Genomic DNA, 26,548 nt, shown 5'->3' on the forward strand with positions numbered 1-26,548 from the left:
CTGTTATGATGATAAATCACACAGAAAACCATTTACATTTTACTTACCTTTGTTGTCAGTGAAAATATCCACTCTCGATGTCAGATTTATTCTGCTTCATCGAGGAACAACCAAGAGTGTGCAGTGGCAGACCATTCTTCAGATGAACAAATGAGGACAGGAGATCAATCTCTGGTGTCCAGTGGGATATAAATCTGCTGCTGCACGCTCCTGAACATATAAAGCTAGATGCACATCCTGAGAAGTCAAACTCAAAGTCAAGTAAATAAATAAATAAGAAGAAACTCTATAATCAATTTTAAATCATGTTTTTCCGTAGCACTTCTTCGTCCTCCTCCAAGACACTCAAAGGAATAGTGCAATCAATGAACAAAAATCACACGCAGCTTCTTTTGTTCCTCCAACAATCAAACCAGCAGTCACATGAGTGTGCTTAAAAATCCAAGCTCAGTTTAATGACTTGTTTTTATATATATATTTATATATTATTCCTACAAATACATGGTTTTCAGCACTTTGAAAAACGTTCACTTTCCTCAGTAAACCAAGAAAGCTAGAAATATCCTACAGTGAAAAAAAAGACAAGGACAAACAATTTGACAAAAAAAGGAAAGAAAATCACAAAGAAAGACAAAAGAAAGATAACTACTGAGTGAAATTAAAAAACACATTCTGTACAAACACTATGGCCCAATAATTTAAGAAAATAGTGTCTCTAAAACGTTCATATTGCTTTGTACCTCCACTGACCGGGCAAAGCCCACCCTTTGCAACACCAGGCAGTTTAGACGGCGACCACGGAGGGCGCCAGATCCCAGGTGCTGATGTCACGTCAGAGGTTCTGGGTCAAGCTGCAGCCAGTGGCATGCAGGCGTAGCAGAAGAGAAACAGTCACACTGTTGTTGTTTCATGTGTCTTCTTCTCTGGTTATTTTGGCAGTAACAATACAAAGACAAAAGATGGTCACACTACTACAGTACTTCACTCCTTATGAAACCAAGGATGTTTTAACTGTTTCTTGTAGTTTACCATTATTACTCTCTACAGCATTATTACTAGAACTATCACCATCACAGATACACGGAGTGCATCGTGTGTTTGTGTGTGTTGAGGCGTCACCAGCTGCATGTCTGTGTTTGCGTCAGTATGTTGGAGTGTGTGTGTTCAGTGCTCGGAGCTCGTCTTCTCAAAGGAGAAACTGGGAAGAGTCAATAGCTTGGGGTTGGTGTTGGGGTTTGGCGAACCTCCATCCTGTCCTGATCCCTCTCCAACTCCCAAGTCAAGGGAGTCCTTGGATTCACTAGAGGGCGCCCTCCTCCTCAGGCAGCTGTCCCGGCTGGGCAGAGGAGGAGGCATCCCTAATCCCCCCAGTCCCATCCCCCCTAGTCCGCCGAGGCTGGGGTAAAGGCCCGAATGAGGCTCTAGTCCTTCAGGTGGATCCACAGAGATGCAGGGTGGGCTCATCTTCTTCTTGCGGCGCGGTGAGGGCAGAGAGGTCTGCGTTGAAGTCTGGCTGTGGATCTGAAGGCTGTCGGCCCGCGACACGAAGCCAGAGGAGGTGGACGTGGTGCTGCGTTGGGGGCTGGACTCCACCGAGGAGCAGACCTCGACTGAGTGGCGTCGCGGGTCATCCAACCAGGAGTAGGGGCGGGGCTGGGGCCTGAGGGTGCTGCGGCCGTGTGCGTCAACACTGTGGAACTTCTTCAGCTGCCTCAAACACGGACTCTGGCTCTCCTGGCCACCTGCGTAGTCACTGTAACCCTCATTACCGCCATCGTCAGTGTCCTCCGTCATGATGTCGTCGCTGCCAGCTAACCCTGCACGTGTAATGAGCGAAACTTCCTGATCTACAGAGGCCTCCTCCTGTGGGTGCAGCCTGGCTGGTACAGGTGGAGGAGGCGAAGAGGGGGAGGAGGCGAGGCAGTGTTGGTCGTGAAGCTGGGTGTGCACACTGCTGGGGCGCGAGGGCTTAGGGGAGGCGCCTGGCGTGGCAGGAACCAGGCAGAGAGCAGGCTGCTGATGGTTGGTGCATGGTGATGGGGAGGTAGAGGAGGAGGAGGAGGAGGGGGATGGAGGGAGACCTAGAGAAGCCACATTCACTAGGCCATCTATGCTTTCCCCTCCGTCTGAACACAGCGCCTCCTGAGAGTCAGTTGACACTGCGACCTTGAAGACGTGGCGTGGAGGGGTAGGATGGGGGTCGGGGTTCAGGAGAGAAGAGCGGGGAGATGCAGGTAAATATGTGATGACAGTGTTGGGGGGTGTCAAGGAAGATGAAAAGGGAGACTAGTTAGTTTAAGGAGATGGAGATGTAAAGCAATAGTTTAAGTCAGAGTTCACAGTATTTCAGCCATTTTCCTCTACCCTTGTTTTATGGAGGAGCAACACTCAAAAGTAGGGGTGTAATAGTACCGAACCATCCCAGACCTTTACGAGCAGATCCATGCAAGCCTACACACCTACTGACCAAAGATCCCTGCCTCGACCAGGCTCATGTTGAACAGCTGTCTACTGAAGCTGCACTGGGGTTGGAAAGGACTAGGAGGTCTACGGGGCTAGCAGGGATTATCTGAGGTAAGAGGAGAGGTTGTTGTTAAATCTGCCACTGGAGTAAAATCTCATTAGTTTAGAAACAGGGCAGCTGTGCATGTAGCAGATTTGGCCTCCTTCATGGCTGCCTGCTGGATAAATAAGCGTCATTTGAGGAGAACGAGCGGGGTAGCTAGGGGCGGGGTTTAGTTGTACTGAAAGCAATGGCTGCAGCTACTGTGTAGCAATTAGCTTGGATGTACAGTACTGTGCAGAAGTTTTAGGCATGTTTGGGCAGAAATCTGAGGCTGAAGTAAGGCGTGTAATGGCAAGTATGCCCACCTGAGGGCCCCATTGGGCGGGAAGGAGGATTGACACAACCCAGGTCATGCTCTGGATGTCTTTGTACATTACCATGGGCATGGGAAAATAATCTGATGAAAACAAAACAAAAACCACAGCTTTAGGGCAGAGTTATGGGTAGATGTGGCGCTTTAACATAGCCTAGGGTACTGTGAGGGCGGGTAGGAGGGTCGCCACAACCCCCTGGGTTTTGTGTGTCTGTTCTAAGCACCTGAAAACTGTCGGTGGTTGCTGGGCGTATTACCAGGGGTCCAAAGGCCAGAACAAAAGAAATGCTGTTAAGCTCTACCTTGGCTGCTGAAAATGTCAAATGTGTCGACACTGACTCGGGCCGCCCTCCCTCCTCTCTTCAGCCCAGGGTTGTGGAACATCAGGACCTGTAAAGAACCGTTAGCGCTCTACATGCCTAAAACTTCTGCACAGTACTGTAGCAGCAGTGGAACTGCACATTTCGTCATGAAGTAAAGAGCCAAGAACCACACTGAAAGGTGTTTATGAAGGAAAGGGTGTTTAGCTCTTCTGCCAAGTTAATTCGGCATGACCGCGAGCTTTCTAATGCTATTAGCAAAAGAAAAGCATCACTTTTGTCAGAGTTGTGCCACATTTCGTTACAAGAGCAAACAGCCACACTGTAAGCTCTAATCCACATCATGCTCCACTGTTCATGCAGAGTCAGAGATTGCCTTTAAGCTGACAGTACCTCTGGAGCTCTGCATGCGTGCCTAATACTTTCCAATTACCCTCTGAGATTTTTTTCAAAACTCCTGGTGTGTTTTTTGCAATAGGACTATGTTCAATCACATCAGCACTTTAGCACTTTACCATCTTCCTTATGAACTTTAAATACAGTGGTCACTTCATTCCTGGTCAGTCTTAGGCAAAGTCATAGCCACTTGCATTATTATATGTGGGACTTTGTAAAAATGTATTTCTTTTCATTATGCACCTGCACATGTAAAATGTCTACCAGGGATCTTCATCTACATTTGTATGAGGGCCGGCTTTTTCCTTGTAGGATGCTTTGGGAGCCAGACTTGCAAATAAACTAGAATAAAGAGACATTTTGGTCTGATAAATACATTTCTAAAATATATATTTTCTTCTAAATGTATGCTATTTTAAGCCTCTAAAGTGAGTTCAGTGCCTATACCTTAGCCAGCCACAAGGGGGCGATTGAGATATTTGAGCTGAATATTTCTGTGGTTGTTTTGTTCTGTTACTGAGCTTCATGCTGTGTCATGATTGGTGAAAAACTGTTTTTTTAGCATTGTTCCTTAGCCTGGAAACCACCTGAAGTCGAGAGAAAACCACGGTTTTAATCAAGAATGAACTGATAAGTATGTGTTTATTATGCATCGTATTTAGTGATAATGGCTGGCAGGTGGATTTCTGCAAAATGGATCAAACATTAAACCAATACGCATATAATTATTTTAATTGCGACTGTTTTGGGGTTTATTTTATCAGCTATAGGGAATTTAAAACTAGATAGACTGGATGTACATCAACATAGTTTTCTCTCTGCATATTTCTGAAGCTGATAATGTTCTGGGGGCCGGATGAGAAGATGTGGGGGGCCTGATATGGCCCTCGCACCGCCAGTTGATAATCACTGCTGTATACCATAAGCTTTGGCTACAATCTAACAAATTTGAGTTTCCATATTCCTTAACCTGCACTGTCCCTGGTAATAAATAAATATACATAAATGAATAAATAATATCATGAGTTTTGCACTGAGGAGAGGATTTTACAGACTCCAATCCAATTTTCAAGTGTTTGTGCAAAGGGTCTGAATACTTATGTCAATGTGATAGTTCAGTTGTTTTTAATAAATTTGCAAACATTTCTAAATTCTGTTTTCATGCCATTATATGGTACTGAGTGTAGATTAAGGAGAATAAAAACTGCATTTTTTCAACTGTAACAAGCTGCAACGTGAAAAAAATGAAACCACACTGACAGGTTTGTATTCAGGGCGTCTGAATACTTCCAAATGCACTGAATTTTTTTTAAATTTACCCCTGTTGAACTAAACTCTAAATGAAACAAGGCCTCTGTGAACCATTACACCCCTTCTCAAAAGGTACAAATGAAGCTTATTTTCAGACCGGATTTCTGATATTTAAAGGTCACATATTATGCAAAATACACTTTTTCAGGTTCTTCTAGCTCAAATCCACCGCCCCCCACCCCCCTTTCTCCACCTTCAAGAAATGTGTGCTGAAACAAGCCATTCTCAGATTTTCCCCTCATGATGTCATGTGAGGAGTTAGCTCCACCCTCAAGTTCACTTGGCCCTCCCCTGCTCGGAGGAAAGTTACACCTTCCTCTCCTGATCCTGATCAAGAAAGCCACATCCATTTCCTGAGAGGGGCGGGGTCAGGGGTGGAGTCAGACTGCTCATTAACATTTAAAGACACAGAAACAGCTCGTTCTGAGGGGGTTTTTAGACATGCAGAACTCCAATACTGAAGTATTTTTTCAGCAATAAACTTCACAGGCATGTTTTGGGGACCTCTGAGACCGATAAACACTTGTCTTAAAGGGGTAGAATATGTGACCTTTAATTATCAATAGCAGAAAAAAACTCACCATTGCCCAATATATAACACACAGAAACACCTTGGTTTTAGTCTGACAGTTAAACTTGGCTCATTGATACTGTGAACTCTGAACCAGACAACCTGACCCTCTGACCTTTGACCTTTAACCCTTTAGAGCATAAGCAGGATAGGTTTCTAGTGAATGTTCTCCAAAGCTCTGATTCGCGTTCTCCCTGCTGCTCCAGAGCGCTGAGGCCAACAGTCAGAGGGTAAACAATGCAGCTGCTGTAGGAAGGGAAGGGTTAGTAAGCACAATGGCTGCTAAAACTTATAAAATGTTTCCATGACCTCGTGACCCAGAGCTCGGTGAAGTAAAGAGTGCACAGAGATGGAGAGAAAGGCATGAGTTTGTTTGAAGCTTAGCGCTTTGAGAAATGTGGGATCATCCTGCTTGAGCCTGAACTATGTGACCACAGGGACACCTAGTGGTGAAGAACTCAAACTACACTGGCCAATCACCAGCCACAGCACCACAACACAAAATCACTGATAATAACAGTGCATACTTTAACATGACTAAAAAATTACCAAGTTTTTATGCAAAACTAGTCAGATAACAACTATTTAACTTGTAAGCACTAGCCTAGTCAATAGAAAATCACAAGTGCCTCATTACTGCAGTTCTGTGAGTACAAAATGGCCAAATGCATATGGACAGCACTTGCAGTTCTGTAGCAATCCCCTGAGTTATTATAGTGTAGTAAGTGCACTGCATTGTGGGACAAAGCATCTTTACCTGGCTTTCAATATGATCTATCCTCTAGTTCAGTGTTACTCAGCCCTGCTCAACCAAAGAGCCAAATTGTTGAAAAAAGCCTTTGCCAGAGCCACAATGTAAGAGGTGAAAAGTGGCAAAAACAGCTTGAAGAAGCAATAAAAATATGTTAAAGGTGGCAAAAATGGTCGAAAGGCAGCAAATATGGGTGAAAAGGGGCAAAAATGAGGAGAGAAAAAGTGGAAAAAGGGTCAGAAAGTAGCAAAAAAGGGTGAGAAGTGAGAGAAATGAGTTACAGGTGCCAAAAAATGGTCCAAAATGGACAAAAACATGGCAAAAAAGAGTAATAAGTGAATATAATAGGCAAAAACAGTCAAGAGTGGCAAAAATGGGCAAAAAAATAGAAAACAAGTGGTCTTTAATGGCAAAATATAGCTTTAATGGGCAAAAAATGGTGAAAAAAGGCAAAAATGGGATGAAAGTGGCAACAATGGGACGAAAAATAGGGGGAAATGGATATTTAATGGCAAAAGGAAGCTTAAATGTGCGAAAAGTGGCAAAAATAGGGAAAGCAGCTAAAAGAAGTGACAAAATTGAACAAAAAAGTAAGAAAAGATGTGATTTTTAATGGCAAAAGGTAGCTTAAGTGGGGGAAAAGTGGCAAAAAATGTGAAAAAGGGCAAAAAAGCTTCCCTTTTTTTTAAGGTTTTCTTGGGGAATGGTATTCAAAATCAAGACAAAAAGAGCCACAAATAATCACAAAAGTGCCACATGTGCTCCAGAGCCACATATTGAGTATCACTGCTCTAGTTAATTTACTGATGCAACATAACTCCAGTATAACTCCAGTATAACTCCAGTATAACTCCAGTAAAGTCCCACGTAAGCTTCCTTTGGGCAGAAGTACCTGTTACAGAGTTTGAGATGCTTAGTGGCTGATGGTTAGCAGTAGACTCAGTCTAATGAGGGACGGATGGAGGGGTGTTTGTGTGTGTGATGTTGTCCAGTGTTTCTGAAAGGCCAGGTGTTCGCTGGAGTTTGTCGCTGCTTCAGAAACAGGAGTATCTGTGTTTGAGCAGTAGCTCGGGGTCAGGCGGCTTTTGGGCCCAGCTGAGCTGAGGTCCGAGAATGTGAATGAAAGAGCAAATAAGTAAGAGGAGGAACAGGAAAGGGGAAGAAAGAAGGAGGAAGAAAAGTGATACGGTTTAGAACATGCAACAAGGAAACAGATTCAGGAGGAAGCCATTTTTATGTGACAGGAAAAACAAAAAGCACTGACAAACATCTCCTGTGGATCTGTGGATCAGCTAGAGGGAGTTACCTGTCTACGGAGGGTCCGGCTGAGCATGTGCGTGCGCCTCGGAGGGGGTAATCTTGGTATACTTTCTGAGTCCGAGTGGCTGTGGGGGCTGATGGGACGGAAAAGGTCTCTAGGAACGGTCAGCTGATGGGAAGATTCTTCCGGCTGTGATCGTACTGAGCTACTGGAGCCTGCAAGCAGAGAAAGGAATTCTACTGGTCAACAATACAGAACATCAAAACAGACATGCTGATCCACGGGGGGACTTCTGATGGCCTTGTCCATGTTCTCAAAGCTATGCCTGAGGATGAAAACTAAGACTTAAGCCTCTTTTTGGACGACTTTCTGCAGGAGTTTCCTGCTGATGATGTCCTGCACTTGTAGTTTAGGTTGACCACTGTGATAAGCATCATCATTAATGGGCATCACCTGATATGATGATGGAATATTAAGTGAAATGTCAAGGAAGGGGTATGGTTAAGCCACACCCTTCGATATCTGCTGATAGGGGTCCCTGCTTTCTACAGCTGAGAGGCAGAAGAGATACAGATGTGTTATTTATTGACAGATTTACCCACAGTGGAGAAATGACTAATGGGATTACCAGCTAAACCCAAAGACGGACTGAGCCTTACCTCTCTGGGCCCGGTGAGTCCCCAGTATGTGCTGGGGCCCCTGTGTCTGTGCTAGAAGCTGTGCTGGAGCCAGAGCTGGCTGCAGAGGGATGAACATGTAGCTGTCATTGGGCAGGGAGTGTGTGCGCCCCACCGTAGGCTTCTTGACACTCAGCAGGTTGCCTTCCAGCGACTCCCCAGGATCAAGCTGCTCTGACTGGGGGGAGAAGACAAGAGAGTCAGGGTTTCTCTGGAGAAAGGGGGCTCATTTACTCAAGCACTCTCACAATCTTTCTGACACAACCAGAGCTGATACTGTTCAAAGATATGTCGTACAATGTGGACAGAGAAGCAGGGATCGTCAGCAAACACAGAGGACACACGGGATCTTTGAACTTTGGAGCAGACTGGCACGGAGCTGCCACAGATCACAGACACGCTGGGCTGGAATTTAAAAGCCCTTTATCATTTTAAAGTAAGGCTTCCAGCATCCTGGAATGCCTTTTACCTTCTAGTTATTAAACTTTAGATTAGCCTGTTCTGTGATTGTGTGTCAGCTGGGACAGTGTCCTGCAGCCTGACCAAACCATTCACCACAGAATTACCGGAGCTCCAACCAAGATTCAACAACCCAGAGAGGACTTCAAACTACAGTACAATGCAAGAAAGAGACTGGAAGACAGGACTGGAAGGAGGGACGGTGAGACTTGGACTCACATGGAAAGCACATAGGAGATCAGAAGTGAAGGGACAGAGAGGGAGATTAAGATTTTCAGGGTACAGAGAGAGACAGAGGAGAATATAAAGAGGTAGAAGAAGAGACGGCGGAGAGAGAACTGCAAACTGGCAGGAGGCGCACTACTCTACTGGACTGGACTGGACTGGACTGGACTGGAGACACATTAGGCTGGAAAGGTGGAATGAATAAGATAAGAAACAGAGGGCACATGGTTAATTCACCAGGGTTTTCAATGCCTCTTGCACTCCTCTACTGCTTTTTTTAAAAATCCTCCCCTTTTAATTGAGCTCTCCCAGCACATCCAGCTAACAGTGATTTCATGTCATGTGTTGCCGGACTCTGTTTCTGGATCGAAGGTATAAACCAGTGGTTCTCAAATGGTGTGGCAGGGCACTCTAGTGTGCCTCAAGGCAAGTCTAGGTGTGCTGTGGAAATTTATACCATACATTATTACAACTTTATGGCAAGAACTGTAACCAGGCCCACCCACAGATCTGGACCCCTGAAAAACCCCAGAGATGGGCCCTCCCCCGTTGGGATTTATTGGTGATATCAGTGTGTGTGTGTTGGATCAGTAGCATTGGTGCTAGCATCCTGGCTAACAGTTACCTCATTAACAGCTGAAAAGCATGGCAAGCTATTGCTGGGTTGAAATTGGTGTTGAAATTATTAATTTATGCTATTTTTAACCAAGTTAGCCAATTTTTCTACCCATTTTTTCAACTTATTTTGACAACTTAATCAATTTTGTTGCTTTTTTTGCATTTTTGCCACATTTTATTACTACTTTTGACCCATTTTTGCCATTTTTTAAAAACTTTTTGCCATTTTTCCCACCACTTTAACCCCTTCTTACAACCTTTCAGTAATTTTAACCCCTTTTTTCCTACTTTCCTGCCAATTGTGATCTATTTTGCCACCTTTTTGCTCATTTTTGCCCACCTTTGCCTTTGTCTGCCCACTTTTTTGCCCAATTTTGCCCTTTTCCATCACCTTTAACCAATCTTTACCACCTTTTTACATCATTTAACCCTTGTAGGCCACTTGTAACCCATTTCTGCCACTATTTTGACACTATCATCAAGTTTTTTGTCAATTTCAACCCATTGTTTGGCCACTTTTTACCAATTTTGCCATGCTTTTTCATCACTTTTAACCCATATTTGCCACCTTTTGCTCGCTTTTGCCATCTCCATGATCCCCAGTTGGCTGGGCCCCAGAAAGCTCTCCCCTATATCTCCACCTTGACTGTAATATTATTTAAAAAGTATATTTTGTATTGATTTAAATATGATGTGGCTTGAGATTTCGGCTTAACCTTAGGTGTGCCTTGGGTTAAAAAGTTTGAACACCACTGGCATAAACAATCCAATTCTGTATCAGCAGCCGAGATGTGCAGCATGGGCCAAGGTTGCAGTGACCCTCTGTGGGGAAGACATGACCCTTGGGGATGTGATGTGATTCTTAATGAGCCAAAGTGCCTGCTAATTACACACAGACACCAAGATGACATTTCATTCATTGCCAGTTTGAGAGGGGATGTCCTTAGCCACAATGACAAAGTAATAATAGAGAGGTATCGACTAATCCTGGTGAGGCTGCATGTAAAAGTCTCAGTGTGGGAGTAAATCACAGCTACTTTTAATGCAAAGAAGAGCACCAGTCCTTTATCACCATGTTCAGGTCTGAAGTCCTTGCAGGCAGCTGCAAGTTCAAGTCAGGTCTCTTATGGTTTTAATGAATATTAATAAAAAATTACTGCTAAAAAGATATGAACTAATGTTTCTCAGGGAAATGAGAACATTTGGTACCATTTAGGGCTGAACAATTTGCAAAGATAATGCAGTTGCGGTATTTTTCCCTAATATTGATTGATATCTTTATGTCAATCATGTAAATGACAACTTAAAAACAGTTAAAAAATAAAAATAAGTGAACATCAAGAAATGAAAACAAATTGCCTGTGCAGTTTTAAAATAAAGGGCATTGGGTAGGCAGGGTAGACCCTGGACTGGTCGCCAGTCAATCACAGGGCCAAATTTGGAAAATCTTTTTTGTAAATTTCACGAATTTTAAGGGAGAATTTGCTTTTATTTTATATTTGGGGAATTTGCTTGAAATCTTTCAGATATTTGCATGGACTTTCTAGGGGCGTTTTTTTTTTTTATCCTAATGTTAAGGAAGTTTCACTGAAAGATTTGACTATCTAAAGACATTTTTGGGTACTCTTCATCAGTGTTAATATCGATGACTAGAACTATGACTAAAAATGTTCGTCGACAGCCTTTAAACTAGACTAAGACTAACAGAAATAGATCTGTGATGACTAAAACTGTCAAAAACTAAGTTTAGTTTTCGTTGAGATGACTAAAACTAGACTAAAATGTGACGTAGTTTTCGTCGGACATTCAAAGTCTGTGATATTTCCCCACTGTGGATAAATCTGTCAAAAAACAATAAGCTTACTTTACCAGCAGCAGCAGTGTGGTGCATCAGCATTAATGCAGGCTGGGAGAAGTATGTTATATCTAAATACATCATAGTGTTGAGAGAAAGAGCTGTGATTGGCTGTGGGAGCTGGCAGGCAATATTTGGAATCAGCTGGCTGTCAGCTGATCACAGCTGGGGGGGGACTGTGTCCTGCATGAACTAACGCAGTGGGTCTCTACTTCCTCTTCTTCGTTGGTGGTTTAATAGCAGTTAGCAAACACTTACCAGCATTGCTGCCACCAAGATTGGCGGGTAAATGCTGCCACTCTTTAGTTTTTTAATAGTCAGGATATGTTTGTCGTGGGACTACATGCACCCGACCATGAGCCCTGAGCTCCAGGATTCATGCTCCAAACACGGAGGGGTTGCATTTCAGGAGCATGACAGGGGCAAGTCCAAGTCAAGTTTAAGGTCGCGTCTACTCTAAGTGTGGCTCAAGTCCGAGTTTTAAACTATGCATGATGTTTAAAGGTGATATTTCTTTTTTTTTTTTTTGCAAATTTTTTAACATCTAAACTGAAACATTTAAAGGTTATCCTGGAAGAATGACTTATCTTTTTACTTTCTATTTATCTATTAGGAATTATAGAAAACTGTTGGCCTGTACAGTAATGTGATTAATGTACACATACATGTTTTTTTTACATTTTTATAAAGTTGTGGCCATTTTTCATTGAGTCATTGACCCACAAACCTCTGCTGTTAAGCCAAAAATGTGGATGTTTTGTATTCTCTTTAAAAAAAAACTCCAAACACACCACTGACTGATGCTGGGTGTCAGAGGAAAAATGTTAACAAGCTCTGTGAGTTGGGCTGAACTGTAGTCATTAAACAATTATGGAGGTATTAATAAGTGCAAAACTGCGAAGTAGTCATGGAATCCTTTCTAACGTAAACATTTTATCACTGAAGCTCTTTTATTGTGCTGGGAATAAAAGTGCAAATGAGATGTTTATGTAATGAATCATCCCGCTGGTTTACCCCTGAGTCTGTTACTTTTCTGAGAGTAGTGGGGGGACAAGAGGCTTTGGAAGCGCCCTGGGAAAGGAAATACTATAAGATACTGCAGAGGGACAGAGGAGAAAGACAGATGGAGAAAGAGAAAGAGAGGAGCTGTCAATACATTGCATTCCAGACTGGTTAGAAAGAAGGGGTTAAATTCGTCAGGTGCCGAGTCGTCGGTCAGAGCTAGGGACCAGGATTTCTCAGAGGCCAGAGACAGAGCTTCCATCTCCGCTAGAGGGATCTAGGCAGGAAGAGACAATGGCTGGTGAGCATAGAAACACACACACGCTCTGAGCAACACACAAAGTAAGGATGCTACACACAGATAAGACCTGGAAATACATGTTTGAAAAGACATATGTAAACTGAAGTATGTAGCAGAGTAAAAACAGTAAAAAGAACATTTAAAGGCTGGGAATCACACAGGATCACCTGCTAGACTTTTGCTTGTATTGTGAAGTTACCAACATGGATAACATTATCAGCTTAGACACATAGAAACCAGGGATGAACCCAGGGACTTATCTTTGTCATGGTGGCAAAGGCTTGTTTTTAGAAACCAATGAAGAAAAATCATTTATTTATCCTTTACATCTACCCCATAGACTAGAACAAGCCACTTATTCAAGTTTGAGTCTAGTCTCAGGTCTTTCTGGGCAGCCTAAGTCTATGTTAAATTTATCGTAGTGTAAATAAAATACTATATTTATGAATTTGAGTATGTCTGTAGTTTATAATTACACTGGTCCGTACCAATGTTTTTGAAAATGAACAAATTCTTCTAGCCTCTCAACTCCAGAGCAATGGCTACCTAATAAGCTGGTAACAACTGCAAGCATTTACAATAACTGATGATGAGTCTTTCACATCACTGTGGAGGAATTTTGATCCACTCTCATTCATAGAATTGTTCTAATTCAGCCACAGAGGAGGATTTTCAAGCATGAACAGCCTGTTTAAAGTCATGCCACAGCATCTCAATCAGATTTAGGTCTGGACTTTGGCTAGACCACTCCAAAACCTTCACTTTTGTTTTTTAGTCCAATCAGAGGTGGACTTGCTGGTGTGTTTGGGATCATCGTCCTGCTCAATAACCCAAGTGTGCTTGATCTTAGGTCATGAAATGATGGCCGGACATTCTCCTTCAAGATTTTCTGGTGGAGATTAGGATTCATGGCTCGATTAATTATGGCAACTGGTCCAGGTCCTGAAGCTGCAAAGCAGCCCCAGACCATCACACTGCCACCACCATGTTTGACTGTTGGTTTGATGGTCTTCTGATAAAATACTGTGTCAGTTTTACTGCAGATGTAACGGGCCACACACTTTCCAAAAAGTTCAACTTTTGTCTGATCGGTCCACAGAATGCTTTCCCAACAGTCTTGTGGATCATCAGGATGTTTTTAGTCTACTGTGGGACGAACCTTTGCCCAGTCTCTTTCTTATGGTTGAATCATGAACTCTGACCTTAACTGAGTCAAGTGGGGCTGCAGGTCGTTCAGGTAGTTCTGCAGGTAGTTCTGGGTTCTTTTGAGACCTCCCGGATGAGTCATCCATGCTTTCTAGGAGTCATTTTGGTAGGCCGGCCACTCCTGGGAAGGTTCCCCACAGTTCTAAGTTTTCTCCATTTGTGGATAATGGCTCTCACCATGGTTCACCAGTGTCTCAAAGCCTTGGAAATGTCTTTGTAACCCTTTTCCAGACTGATAGGAGCTTTGCAAGATGGATTCACCAGTGAGAAACACAGAAACGAGCATTCAATCTGTCTTCAAGGTTACTTTGCCACACAGCACAGGGCAGATTTGTGGGCATTACCCTTGATACCGACTGTATGTATAGGCTCCTGGACTGGATAATGGGGCGGGTAACAGTGGCAGCAAACTGCGGCGTCATTTGACGATGTCTGGACTCTGATGATGCTGTGTTCCTTGCAGAGACTGTCCTTGTGGGGGCTCCTCACTTGAGTGAGGAGGCTGAGGTGTTGGGAATGCACATCTCCTGGACTGAAACAAAGATCCAGGGATTTTGGGATGCCTTGGATGCTGCCATCAAATCTGTGTCTGTGAATGGTGCGAGTGTGGAAGTTGAAGAGCAGTATACCTACTTTGGCAGCGTAATTCATTGATCCACTGACTGCAAGGCTGAGATCAACCACAGACTTGGCCTTGGGCATGGGGTGATGGGTTTGCTGAGTGGTGTTCCCAGTATCTGAGCATGCAGATGAAAGTCAGTCTTTCAGTTCTTGGTCCTTCAGGTCTTACTGTACAACTTTTCTCCAGCACACTTTTGGGTATCATTTACAAGACTGTGTGTGACCCGGTGGGCTGATCCAGACCTTGGGGTGATCGTTTGCATCATGGAGGGGTCTGCTGAATATAATCCCATGCCTGACCTGACCTACCCACTTAAGTCCAAGTCGAGACTGAAGTCTATGAGGGCCAAGTCCAAGCTAAATTAAAACCATTTATTTTTCCTTTCTGTCTCAGCCAATCACATCTATTGCAATTACGAATATGCATCTGAAATAGAAATAACCAATCATAGTTTTGGACTCTGTGGCGTCGCCGATCAAATTTCAATGGCTTTTGCCCACAACCTGGATCCATCCCTGGTAAAAACACACTAGAGTATACAGCCAAATGATTTAAACACAGTTTTTAGCAGGATGTTTAACATTATCTTTGCAGAAACAAGCAGATAAGCAGGAGTTTGGATGGCAATGCTGCATATTTGACTTTATGTAAAGCGCTCTGAAAGGCAAACAGGCCGCCTCTGCAGAGAGGAAAAAGGAGCAGAACTCAATAGTGGAAGTAGAGAGCTGTTGCCAGCGGCATCTATAACGACATCTCAATCCAGTTTAAAGCTTTTAGAAGATGGGTCTTTGCAATGCTGATGTAATTGGCCAAAATTTGCCATCAATTGAGGGAAGAGTCACCCAGATGAATTATTCAGTGGCTCAGTGATCCATGGCTTATTGATTGAGACATTACTCTCTCCACTCCCGTGTAGGAGGCCGATCTGATGGCTTTAGGAGTGCCTGTGATAGGTTTCTGCTTTGCTGCAACTGTTTTGCAAAGGGGGATACACATTTATATACACAGAAACATGCCACAATTAGACACTGTCACACGCACAAAGTTATTTCACAGAGACAGAGTACACTCTTGACCAGACACAAAGCCAGACGGCATGAATCAATAAAAAGGAGTGGAGATGTGAGCGAGGGAGTAAGATCATGGCTAAGGCAGATTATGGTGAACTGGGCTGGGAGAGGGAAGGAAGGGAATACCATTATTTTTTGAAGAATGTCGTATGTAAATGGGAATGGCTGTAGGGCTGCACAATATGTCGAAAAACAGCACAAGTGCAATATTTTTTGAGGATGTCCATGTTCTCCTCATAGCATTAACTAAAGCTCCTCATAAATGTACTTAACAGTGAAAGGAATGGATGTGATTCTCTTACAAATTCAGTCTTTGAATGAAAAGTCTGACATTCATTCAGTTTTATTTTCATTAGAATAAGTGCTGCATTTCCCAGAACAGTCATGATAACTCCCCTGTTTTCACAGAAACTATTATTTTAAAAGTCATTCTTTTATCCATGTCTTACATTTTTCTCTTTATTTGTTCTGCACCAGCCTGGATGGCAAAGGGAGCATGTAGCTAACACTGGATGCTAGTGCTATATAAACAGTCCTGTCCACACATTCCCCTCTTTAATCATTGTAGTGCACAACTGTCACAGGGAAAGTTTTAAATGCACAAAATGTCAGAATCGGATGATTCTATGAGGCATAAACAAGCACTTTGCAAAGGAAGGACTGAACATGCCAAGACGTCAGTATCATGGTTTAAAACCTGAGCCAGCTTACTGATGATTCAGCCAAATAGACTGAAATATTTAATTTATCGTACACTTTAGGTGAACGGCAACACAAAGTATTTATGACATGGTGCATGCTTTGTGGTGTTATTAAAATTATTTATAGATTTATTCAGATATATACTTATATTGTTAGATGAATGTACAGTGATCAGGCATGAACTTGTATTTTAGATAATAAAAAATTTCATGAATAGTTTTTTTTAATGATGGGTAATAAAAAATAAGGAAATTTGTGTTGGGTGGATAATGTTTCTTGGCAATATATCTTACAAGCCTCTTTATTTCTCTTTCAAATGGTGCCACATTTGTAAAGAACATATTTATGGGATGAGCAGCAGAGCTGAGCATGTTAGTTGCACCTCTGAAAAATGTGACAGATCTTTATACGAAAATACATCCTTCTCACATGCACAATAACAAGCTTTGGTTCAGTCCTAAAACTTCAGTTCTTGGATCACACTTTAAAGGAAAAAGTGGAAGGTCTTCAGCTGGGACAGGTCTGGTGTTTCTGTTTAAAACCTCACAAACTGAGCAGTGCATTTATTCATTCTGCTGCCATTAAAAGTCAAAAAGCTCATGGTGCATTAACCATTAAGTTATTATCAGGGATGGAAAGTAAATAATTAAATATACTGAAATTACTGTACTTCAGTAGCTTTTCCGTGTATTGATACGTTTTTGAGTAGTATTTAAAAACCCTACTTTGACCTTTACTTATGTACATTTTGAGTGTAGTATTGTACTTAATTACATTTTAAAAAACATCGAGTACTGAGTAAAATTGAGGACTAAAAGTCACAACAAGGAGGCCCAAGATTTCTGCCAGGAAAATGACCAGTTGTTTGGCTTTCACATGACCACCAGTACATGTGCATAGCAAGAGAATAATTCCAGACTTCTTCCCAAAACAGCTGCTTCATTGTACTTTAGGTAAGGTCACACCTTCTAATAAACAACCCTGTAGGACGTTCATATTCAGGGCCTGAGCACTGACCTCGGAGTGAGGATCACATTGTATCTGTGGACATTCTTAGATATTCTCCCAACACTTTGCAGCTTGTTTGGGGGCTATGGCATGCCTCAAAAGTCCCATAATCCTTCAAGAAAGTTGCTCCTCATAAGAAATTTTTATGCTTTGGTGGAATCGTGCAAGTCCATTGCATAGGGGCACCTAGTATGACACAGGGGACTGGGTATGAGCAACCTGCATGAAAATTGGTACACATTTGTATCAGATCTAGACAAAATAAAAAGTCAATTGCAACCATCCTCTAATATGTACAGGAAACACACTACTAACAGTTGAAGGTCCTATTTTAGGCAGCATCACTGTTGTCACATCTGAAGGAACTCCACCTACAAAGCTGATGGTCTCCAAATTTTGTGTGCTTGTTCAAGAGAAGATGGAGATCTAAAGTTGTGCAAACTGTGAGTCTCCACCATAGGGTGGGGCTGTGAGTGAGGCCCAAAGTTGGAAACCTCCTTTTTCCATATTTTTTTTTTAAGTGTCCCAACTATTTTGATTCAACATAACTCTACAGTGCTTATGGCAATTAACACCAAACTTAACAGGGATGACCACACCTTGACTCTGAATATATTTATGCATCAATTTCATCACTATCTAACAGCGGCCCCTGCTAGTTGATCATTTCCTCCTCTGAATTTTGAGTGCAATAGTTGGGTACTTTTTCCCACCTCTGGGTATCATGTCCTGATATTGATATTCAGCATCCTTTCTGTACAGGCATTTAAAATAAGGTCTCTGTGTCATCAGCTTTGTTTTGAGGAAATTTGACCACCTGTTGGATTCTGTTGTGATCTGTTCATTTCTAAGATTAACATATTTGTTAAAGCACTTGTGCAGCCCTACATGTTTGATAGAAAAAGGCCCAATAAAAAGTAAGACATGGAGGAAGTGAGCCATTATTTAGTGTTTATTGACCTTCTTGTCGGTGCTGTGCTTGCTGAGTTTGGGGGGCAGCGCGTAGTAGTGGCAGATTGAGCCGGACAGGTTGTCCATCAAACTCAACTCTCCCTCCATTGAACCCTGGATGACCAGGGAGACTGAGTCAAACAGCGCCCTCCGCTGGATAAACTTAAACGATGCGGAGAGAGAAGATAGAGGAGAAAGAGAAAGATGGGGACAATGAAAGTTAATAAATAAGACATAGACCAGGGGAAAGACAGGAGTCGAGACGAACACACATAAAGACAGAGAAGATGGCAAAGAAAGAAAAGAGACAATCATTAAAGTGGGAACAAATATATACAATAACATTAGACAAAAGAAAATCAAAGCAGAGGAACTACATCAGCTGCTTTGTATAACAACCTAAGTTGGTTTTAAGATTTTAAATCACAGACGGCCCCTGCATGCAGAGTGTAGTCATCTTCTTCTGTAGTACCATTAAAGTCCACAAGAGGGCACTCCAACACTGCAGTGTGGCTGCTCTCCCACGGTACAAGGAGAGATGCAGCCTAAATGAAATGTTTTGTAGGAGTGGTGGGGGGAGACTGATAACATCTTAGACAACGATACCAAGACCTCTATTTCCTATCCTCTAAAAGTTCCCTCCTGTCTAGAAATAGCTGTTGAAGTGAAAAACAAGGCCCTGTGGTCCAGCTTTCCCATGGCACTGTGACCTATCTATGACTGGCATGTCCTTTACAGGGAACAGCAATGCACACAGACACACAACACACAGCCATGCACTTACACACACCGTCCAGCCTGATATGGGTCAGCTTTCATTACAAAGAAGAACTTTGCACTCTGTGCATTACTGGCCTGACATTAATCATAATAATGTTGCTTTTTAAGATTTGAAGAGAATATAAAGAGACCCAATAATCACCCTGATACTCATTAAAACCAAGTATTTTTTAATTTCTTTTAAGGGATTCCAGAAATAGTTTGGATGCCCTGATGTGGCCGTAAGTGCAACAGTTAGTTTAAAATCACAGATTGTAAATTCTGCCACTAGGGGGCTCTCAGTCAAAACAATAACAAAAGATGGCATCAAAGATCATGGGGAATCATGGGAGTGATTCCATGATACTTCACCCTTCTAACTCCCTGATGAAAATGAACACACACACACTCCTTGTTCCAGTAAATAAAGTTACGTTACAGTACGAGTCACTACATCGCCATCATCACTATGACAGGGATAAGTTGTGTTAGCTAGGTGTGCCAACACAAACACACAGACACCCCGGTGTACCATTTTAACTGGTGTCAGGTTAACTGATGACAGTTAGCAGCTGGGGATTTTGAGGACTGTAGTTGACCTCCAAATAACTTTAAACATGCAGGTAGACTGCTGGCTTCCTTACTGAAAAATGTAATATTGCCTGCAGTGACATCAGTGTCCCAGAGAGTGTGTTTGCACTGTTACAAAGTATAACGTCTATAGAGAGTAGTCACCCACAGGGATGTTTTACCTTTTATTGATTTTATGAACCAATCATGGTCAAGATAATTTGGCCCATTTGACCAAAAAAAAAACCCCAAAAAAACCCTCTTTAATGTCAAAGTGAAAACAGATTTCTACAAAGAAATACCAATTAAATAAAAAATATGTAATGTAAAATAAGCGACTGCATACATATTCACCCCTTTCAGGTCAGTCATGTCAAGTCTCCATTCTTCTTTGCTAAACTGCTCTAGCTCTTTCAGGTTGCACGGGGATCAGGTGTGAACAGCCCTTTTAAAGTCCAGCCACAAATTCTGTTGGATTGAGTCTGGACTTTGACTCGGCCACTCCAGAACATTCCCCTTGTTGTCTTTAAACCATCAGCTTTCTCTGTATGCTTCAGCTCACTTTCTTACTGGAAAATAAATCTTCTCCAGAGCCATTGTTTTCCTGCAGACTGAATATGATTTTCATTTATTTTATCCTTTTTACCCGGCTGCTGAGAAGCACCCCCACAGCATGATGCTTCCACCACCATGCTTCATAGTAGGGATGGCGTGTTTGTGATGATGTGCAGTTTTTTCTGTGTCAGCCAAACATTGCATCTTGTCTACACATGTGCCACATTGCTTCTATTTTCTTGATTTATACTTACATTGCATTCAGGTATGAACCTTTTCTCTGAGTCGCTTGGCGTGTTCTTTTGTCTTCATGGTGTAATGGTAGCCAGGAATACTGATTAACCAGTGACTGGACCTTCCAGACACAGGTGTCTTTACACACAAAAACTGAGACCCATTCATTGCACTCAAGTGATCCCTTTTCACTGATTGTGAGACTAGCCTCTGTTGAGTTAGGTCAGTCACTGTAAAGGGGGCAAATATCCATGCAGTCACTTATTTTACAGGACAGATTTATATTTAATTGACATAACCTTGTAGAAGTCTATTTTCACTTCAATTAAAGATTTTTCGGGGGAGTCAAAAAGCCAAATTATTTTGAGCATGATTGATTTATATAAGAAAATAATTGTAAGAGTAAAGAAATCCTTCAGGGTGATTACTTTTATAGGAGGTGTAAGTTAAAAACCAAACATTTTTTTAAAGGAAACAAATGACTGTGCAGATGCCACAGCTGGTGACATGCTAAAAGATTCGTAGTCTTGACTAGAATCATTTTTTTCCAGTATTGTCGTCATTATGAGTCTGATAGATTTGTCCACATTGGGCACATGCAATCTCAGCAATGTGTTAAAACACAGATTGACCCCCAGTGATAAACCAGGAGACTGCCCGTAGTTTTCAGGCCCCTATCCGCCCAGAGGGTACCCAAGGCTCCCTCCCCACATCCAGACCTTACCCCACCCTTAAAGTGTGGGTGTTATTATTTTTAACAGATGCAAGGACATCCAGGGCATGACCAGGGTTGTGTCAACCTTTCTTCCCACCCGGTGGTGCCCTCAGGTGGGCTTACTCGCAATTACACGCCTTGATTCAGCCTCAAATTTCAGCCCAAACATGCCTAAAAGTCCTGCACGGTACTGCATGTAACACAAGTTTGGACAATGCTGGATTAATTTAGCTATTTGAAATGCAAAAATTCCAGATACTTGACATTTCTTCACTGACAGGTTGGAGAGACATTCCTCCTCTAAAGAAATATATCATTTGGGGAACGAAGCAGCTTCCTCAGCCCCCCCTAACCTGCCAGAAAATTAATTTATGGTCCAGACTGTAGTCACTACTAATGACCAGAGAGCTGGGGCTCATCTGACCAGCTGCACAGCCTGGCCCCCTATCAGGAAGTGACCTCAGAGCATCTGTCTCGGCACACAGGATGCTGCATAAACCACTGAGAAGTCTCAGTGTAATAATGTATCAGATATGCAGCAGAGAAATACTGTAAATCTCATCAAGAATCTTTGAGACCTCCAGTGCTGGCCGGAATGGTTCCTGTTTTTATGGCCACACACATGGACATGGGGGGGAATTTCATTGCAGCTCATCTGCTTTGTATTTATGAAGGATATCAGTCATGCATAATTAGGGGCAGGGCTTATATGACAGGAAGCCACCATGCTGTGGATGATCGGAGGCTTAATGGCTGCCTCAGCTTCAACTCAAGTAAGTCTGAGACAGCATTTTAGATATGATGGCCAGCATAGATTGGCTTAAAAAATCCTGGTCTATTGTAAAGTTAAGCTGTGATATCCATATTTCATATTCAACCTGAAAAAATACACTCTTATCAATGAAATAAGTCTCCTTTTAAATCATTGTGTAGTATATAGCCTTCTTAAAAAAATGTAAATTTGTTTTGTTTAAAAAAAAAATGGTTAAAATTGTGAAAAAGGGTTAATAATGACAAAAAATGGTGGAAAAGGTGGTGAAATAGCATCTTAAAAGCAGCAGAAATGGGCTAGAAGTGGCAAAAATTACTTAAGAATGGCCAAAAATAACCAAAAATGGGCATAAATAGTGGTAAAGGGGAATTAAAAAGTGTCTGAAAAGGCTTTAAATTGGCAAAAATGGGTGGAAATCTGTTGAATGGGAAGAAAAATCGATATAAACTAGCAAAATAATGCTAACTGAGAAAGAGAAAACATACAGATATTGGCAGAAATTGGCAGAAATTGGTCAAAATGGGGAAATGGGCATATCAGATAGTGAAGTGTGGTTATAATGGGAACAATTGGGCATAAAAAGTGGTAAAATGGGGCTAATAGTGGCAATAATGGGTCAACAGAGGCAACATCAGGCTTCTGTAGCAAGAATTGGTTTAGAAGTGGCAAAAAAGGAAGAAAAAAATGGTGGAAAGAGTTTAAAATGGCAAAAATAAGTGTTAAATGGCAAAAACGTTTACAATTTGTGGGGAAAAAATGATAAAAACTGGTTAAAATTTGGCTAAATTGGTGTAAAGTGGCAGCAGTGGAATTTGAGAAATATTCTTAATTTTTTTCAGGGAATCTCGCGACCCTGAAGGGGGTCCCCGCCCCAAGGTTGAGAGCCTCTGCTTTGTACGGTCTACAGTTTTACATATGAATAATGGCAGGCTGTGTCTGCTTCTGCCTTGAAAACTGCAACCAAAACCAGCCTAAAACACATGAATGTTCACCTCGCTGTCAACAAGGACACTTGAGAGGAATGCTCAAGCAGCTCAAGAAGATTCCTTACCTCCATTGGGGGGTCCAGACATGACGGAGTATCTGCTGCAATGTTTACAGAGTCTCTGGTTATATTAGCAGTGGGGGAGTCCAAAGGACCATCCCTTTCCTGCTCCCTGTCCCCTCCTCCAGTGGACCTCCAGGGGGAGCCCCCAGAACTTGACCTGTCCATACCCAGTGCCAGAGGATTAAGCTGGGGAGACCTCATCACCATGTCTCCCCCCTCCGCCAGGAGTCTGTTTTCTAGCTCCATCTCTGCCTCTAGCTCTGCTTCTTCCTTGGCTTCCTTGTTGCTCTCCTCCAGGTGCTTCATCAGGACAGCAATCACAACGTTGACCAGGACGAATTGAGCGGTCAAAACGAAGGAGACGAAGTAGATGGGGGAGACCACGGTGTTGTAGCAGGTGCCAGTGTCTTGCGCACAATCCCTTAAGGTGTCCTAGGAAAGTCATGGAGATACGACATGAACACATTAGCTTCAGCGTTCCCATAAACACCATATTTGCAGTACTGGCAGGGCTTCCTAAAAGCACAATGAAACTGACTGCTCTTCTAGTAAACAGCAAACCAAGGCAGTATCCTTTTATCGTCTCTACGAGTTCCTGCTGCGTGTGCTTGGGAATAAATGTCCAGTTTGTGTTTAGCTCACCTTCATTATGCCATTCCAGTTGTCTCCAGTTGAAACTCTGAAGAGCAGCAGAAAAGCCATGCCAAAGTTCTTGAAGGTGGCATAGCGCCCCAAACCTTCACATGGATGGAGCTCATCACAAACTGGGAAGACAAGGAGTTAACGGGAGATGGATAACAAAGACTTTGACAGTGACTTTCATGGTTTTTCAGTTATCACAACACAAGGATTTGAACTCAAGTGATAATAGCTCTTATAGCATTTTATTACTCTGACCGCTACAAGCTTCGATTAGAGAAATCCATACGGCGTTTAAACTAAGGGTTTTAGGAAGCAATTAACATCAGACAGATTAAAGCCACAGAGGGGAGAATTAACTGCTCGATGCACGCCTCTGTGAAGCTCTGTGTCTGTATACATGATGTATATGGCCTTACTTAGGTCACCAAAAAGCTCCACTCCCAGGGCTGCAAAGATAAAGAAGAGAAGCATGAAGAGGAGACCCAGATTCCCCACCTGCAAAGAAAAAACAGGAAGACAGCCAGATTAATTCAAATGTTGTCTACCTTCGTGGAAAATGCTACCAGATCAGGCAAACACTGGTTATTCTGACTGAGTTACACTGCATTATGTGCCTCTCCTGACTTCTATAAAGAATTTTTAACATTACATCCTTTCTCATTGCATTTGAACAAGTTCAAGGAAGAATAAGCAGACTGTAGCATACATAATCTTCTAAATGGCAGCATTAGTGTCAAAGAATGCTCAACACTTAGGACTCTGATTTCCCACTCTTTTCTTTTCTTCTTTCTCACCCTTGAATCCACCCACACAATCCACCCAGCATCATTCAGAACAAAACCCCAGGCTGCGTTCCCCTTTCAGTCCCTATGGGGGACTGGCTATGCAAATTAGGATATCTAGAACTTGCAAAAAAACTCATGGGAAATAAGAGCACACTGGGGCAGGAGAATCTGTGCCATTGAGAAGATGCCTATGGGATGTAATTCTGCAGGACGTGCTAGGTTTGTAAAATCCTTTAAAAAAAGAAACTGTAGATGTAGAAAAAATGCATCGACTTCAGTGAATGTTCCTCTGCAGGTGACCGTACCTGAGGCAGGGCTTGCATAACGGTGTCCAGCAAAGCTCTCATTCCCACAGCCATCTTCAAGAGCTTCAGTACTGTGGAGACAAGCATAGCAGATATGAACGTGTGCTTCATTTTCAACACGAGAGAGCGATCACAGCGTCTATGAAATCCAGGATTATCCTTCAGTGTTAATGTAGTTACACATTCCTTTTTATCATTAAAGCGCCACGTGGTCTGATTGAGGTCACGTCTGTCTGATTGGGGTTGCTGTGGGATGAGGTGTGCTGATGGCGTATCCTCCTAATGGAGGTGCACCAAGAAAACAGATGATGAATAATAATAAATGGAGTAGTTCAGATCAATAAAAGGCTTGGTCTGGGCCTGCTGCTGGGGATATTCATCGGACATCAACAAATCAGAAATTATTTCATCACTAGACCATGAAAACCTTTTTCTCTCTAACTATTATAGTTAAGTTAGCAAGTTAAATAGGATGTAGTTTTAATACATTATTATATTAATTATTGTCTAATCTCATGCTCCCTGTATGTTTCTTTTATGAAATCTTCTGGATTTAACGTTTTCACAGATATTTTCATGCCTGGATACAGACTGAAAGTACCAAAATTGGAGGCAGCTTGAGTAGCAGCCCACACCGGTGCTTCCAAACAATCAGCCTCTGCTTCTCGCTGCAGGTTGACCCCACACTCTAGTGGGTGTGATAAGGCCCAATCCTAATTTCACGTACTTGGTCATAACCCCCGTTTGGAGAGCCGTTGACGGGGCAGCTGCCCTGCCAGAGCAGAGATAGAGTCTCTAGATAGAAAATAGGACAGGGCTTTAGCTCTCATATTTGGCAGCTTTTGCATGAAACATAGAGGGAACTATACTGCCATATATCATAATTTATACCAGTGGTTCTCAACCTGGGGTCGGGAGGGTCATGAGACACTAAGAGAGGGTCGCCATATGCCTTAAAAAAAAAAAAAAAAAATTTGAATGAGTTCAAGTAGTATATTTTATCAATTTTAATGGAAATATGTGTATAAATTCAGTTAAATGTAAAATAAAACAGGGTCATTTGATGAGATTTATGCTGAAATCAAAGTAATGTTTAAAATAATCTGAAACAAACCAAACACTAGACCCCCCAGTCTTTGTGTTCTGATGTTGAAAGTATTTACTTCTGCCACTTTTTAACCATTTTCCCAACCAATTTTGCAACTTTACACCAATTTAATCACATACCAATAAATTTGTCCTCTTATTCTTTCCTCTTTCCACCTCTGTTGACCCATTATTGCCACTCTTAACTGTTATCCAACACTTTTTCGCCCATTTTAATCACATTGACTAACTGTTACACCCTTTTTTGCCAGTTTAAACCATTTCTGCCACTTTGTACCTTTTTGTCCGCCTCAGCTAACTCATTTTCACCAATTTAGACCAATTTTCCCAACTTTATAAATCCAATTTCACAACCCTTACCACCAATTTTTGCCCTTGAAGCCCCATTTCTGCCACTTTTTAATCTCATTTTACCACTTTCAAGCCAATATTTCTACTTTTACCACTTCTTATGTTCCTTTTTTGCCAATTTTGTCTAAATTTCACCACTTTAAAGCTTGTTTATTCAGTTTAAGAAAAGGGATTTACATTTTTAAGATGGATATCTACTAGCGGTGTAACGTATCAGTAATACCGAGGTATCAGAAATGTCTAAATACTGTCCCAGACATGTCACGGTTTCAAACGGTATCTCTTCAGGGCAGAAAGTATAGCTTTTTATGGGAGCAGAGCTAAAAGATGCGGAAACTACAATTTCCATCTACCCTTGCGTGCCCACCATGCTTTGCGCACCACGCTTGCTTGATTTTACAGTGCGAAAAAGCCAGAGTAGCGAAGGAGAGACAAGTGATAAAGTTTTTGAGACTGAGGAGGCTCCAGTGACTTGTAAATCTGATGTGTGGAAACATTTTTGCTTCCTGCTGTTCAGAAA

At 42.2% G+C, this 26,548-nt stretch overlaps 1 protein-coding gene across 4 annotated transcripts in view; it reads right to left on the reverse strand.

Annotated features, from left to right (window-relative positions):
- Window positions 1-452: 452 nt before the first annotated feature.
- cacna1g (calcium channel, voltage-dependent, T type, alpha 1G subunit) overlaps window positions 453-26,548 on the reverse strand; it is a 451,566-nt gene continuing 425,470 nt past the window's right edge. For 3 of the 4 annotated variants that reach the window (XM_041814821.1, XM_041814822.1, XM_041814820.1), the window contains exons 30-37: window positions 24,571-24,641; window positions 23,897-23,975; window positions 23,481-23,602; window positions 22,842-23,270; window positions 18,195-18,347; window positions 8,149-8,344; window positions 7,535-7,704; window positions 453-2,166 (exon numbers count right to left, since the gene is read on the reverse strand). In XM_041814821.1, coding sequence (XP_041670755.1) covers window positions 1,165-2,166; window positions 7,535-7,704; window positions 8,149-8,344; window positions 18,195-18,347; window positions 22,842-23,270; window positions 23,481-23,602; window positions 23,897-23,975; window positions 24,571-24,641 — 2,222 coding nt within the window. In that variant the 3' untranslated portion in view covers window positions 453-1,164. The remainder of the gene's footprint in view (window positions 2,167-7,534; window positions 7,705-8,148; window positions 8,345-18,194; window positions 18,348-22,841; window positions 23,271-23,480; window positions 23,603-23,896; window positions 23,976-24,570; window positions 24,642-26,548) is intronic. The other variant, XM_041814823.1, reaches the window with a different exon arrangement.

Source organism: Cheilinus undulatus, linkage group 20 (assembly GCF_018320785.1).
Source record: "Cheilinus undulatus linkage group 20, ASM1832078v1, whole genome shotgun sequence".
Lineage (NCBI taxonomy): Eukaryota > Metazoa > Chordata > Actinopteri > Labriformes > Labridae > Cheilinus > Cheilinus undulatus.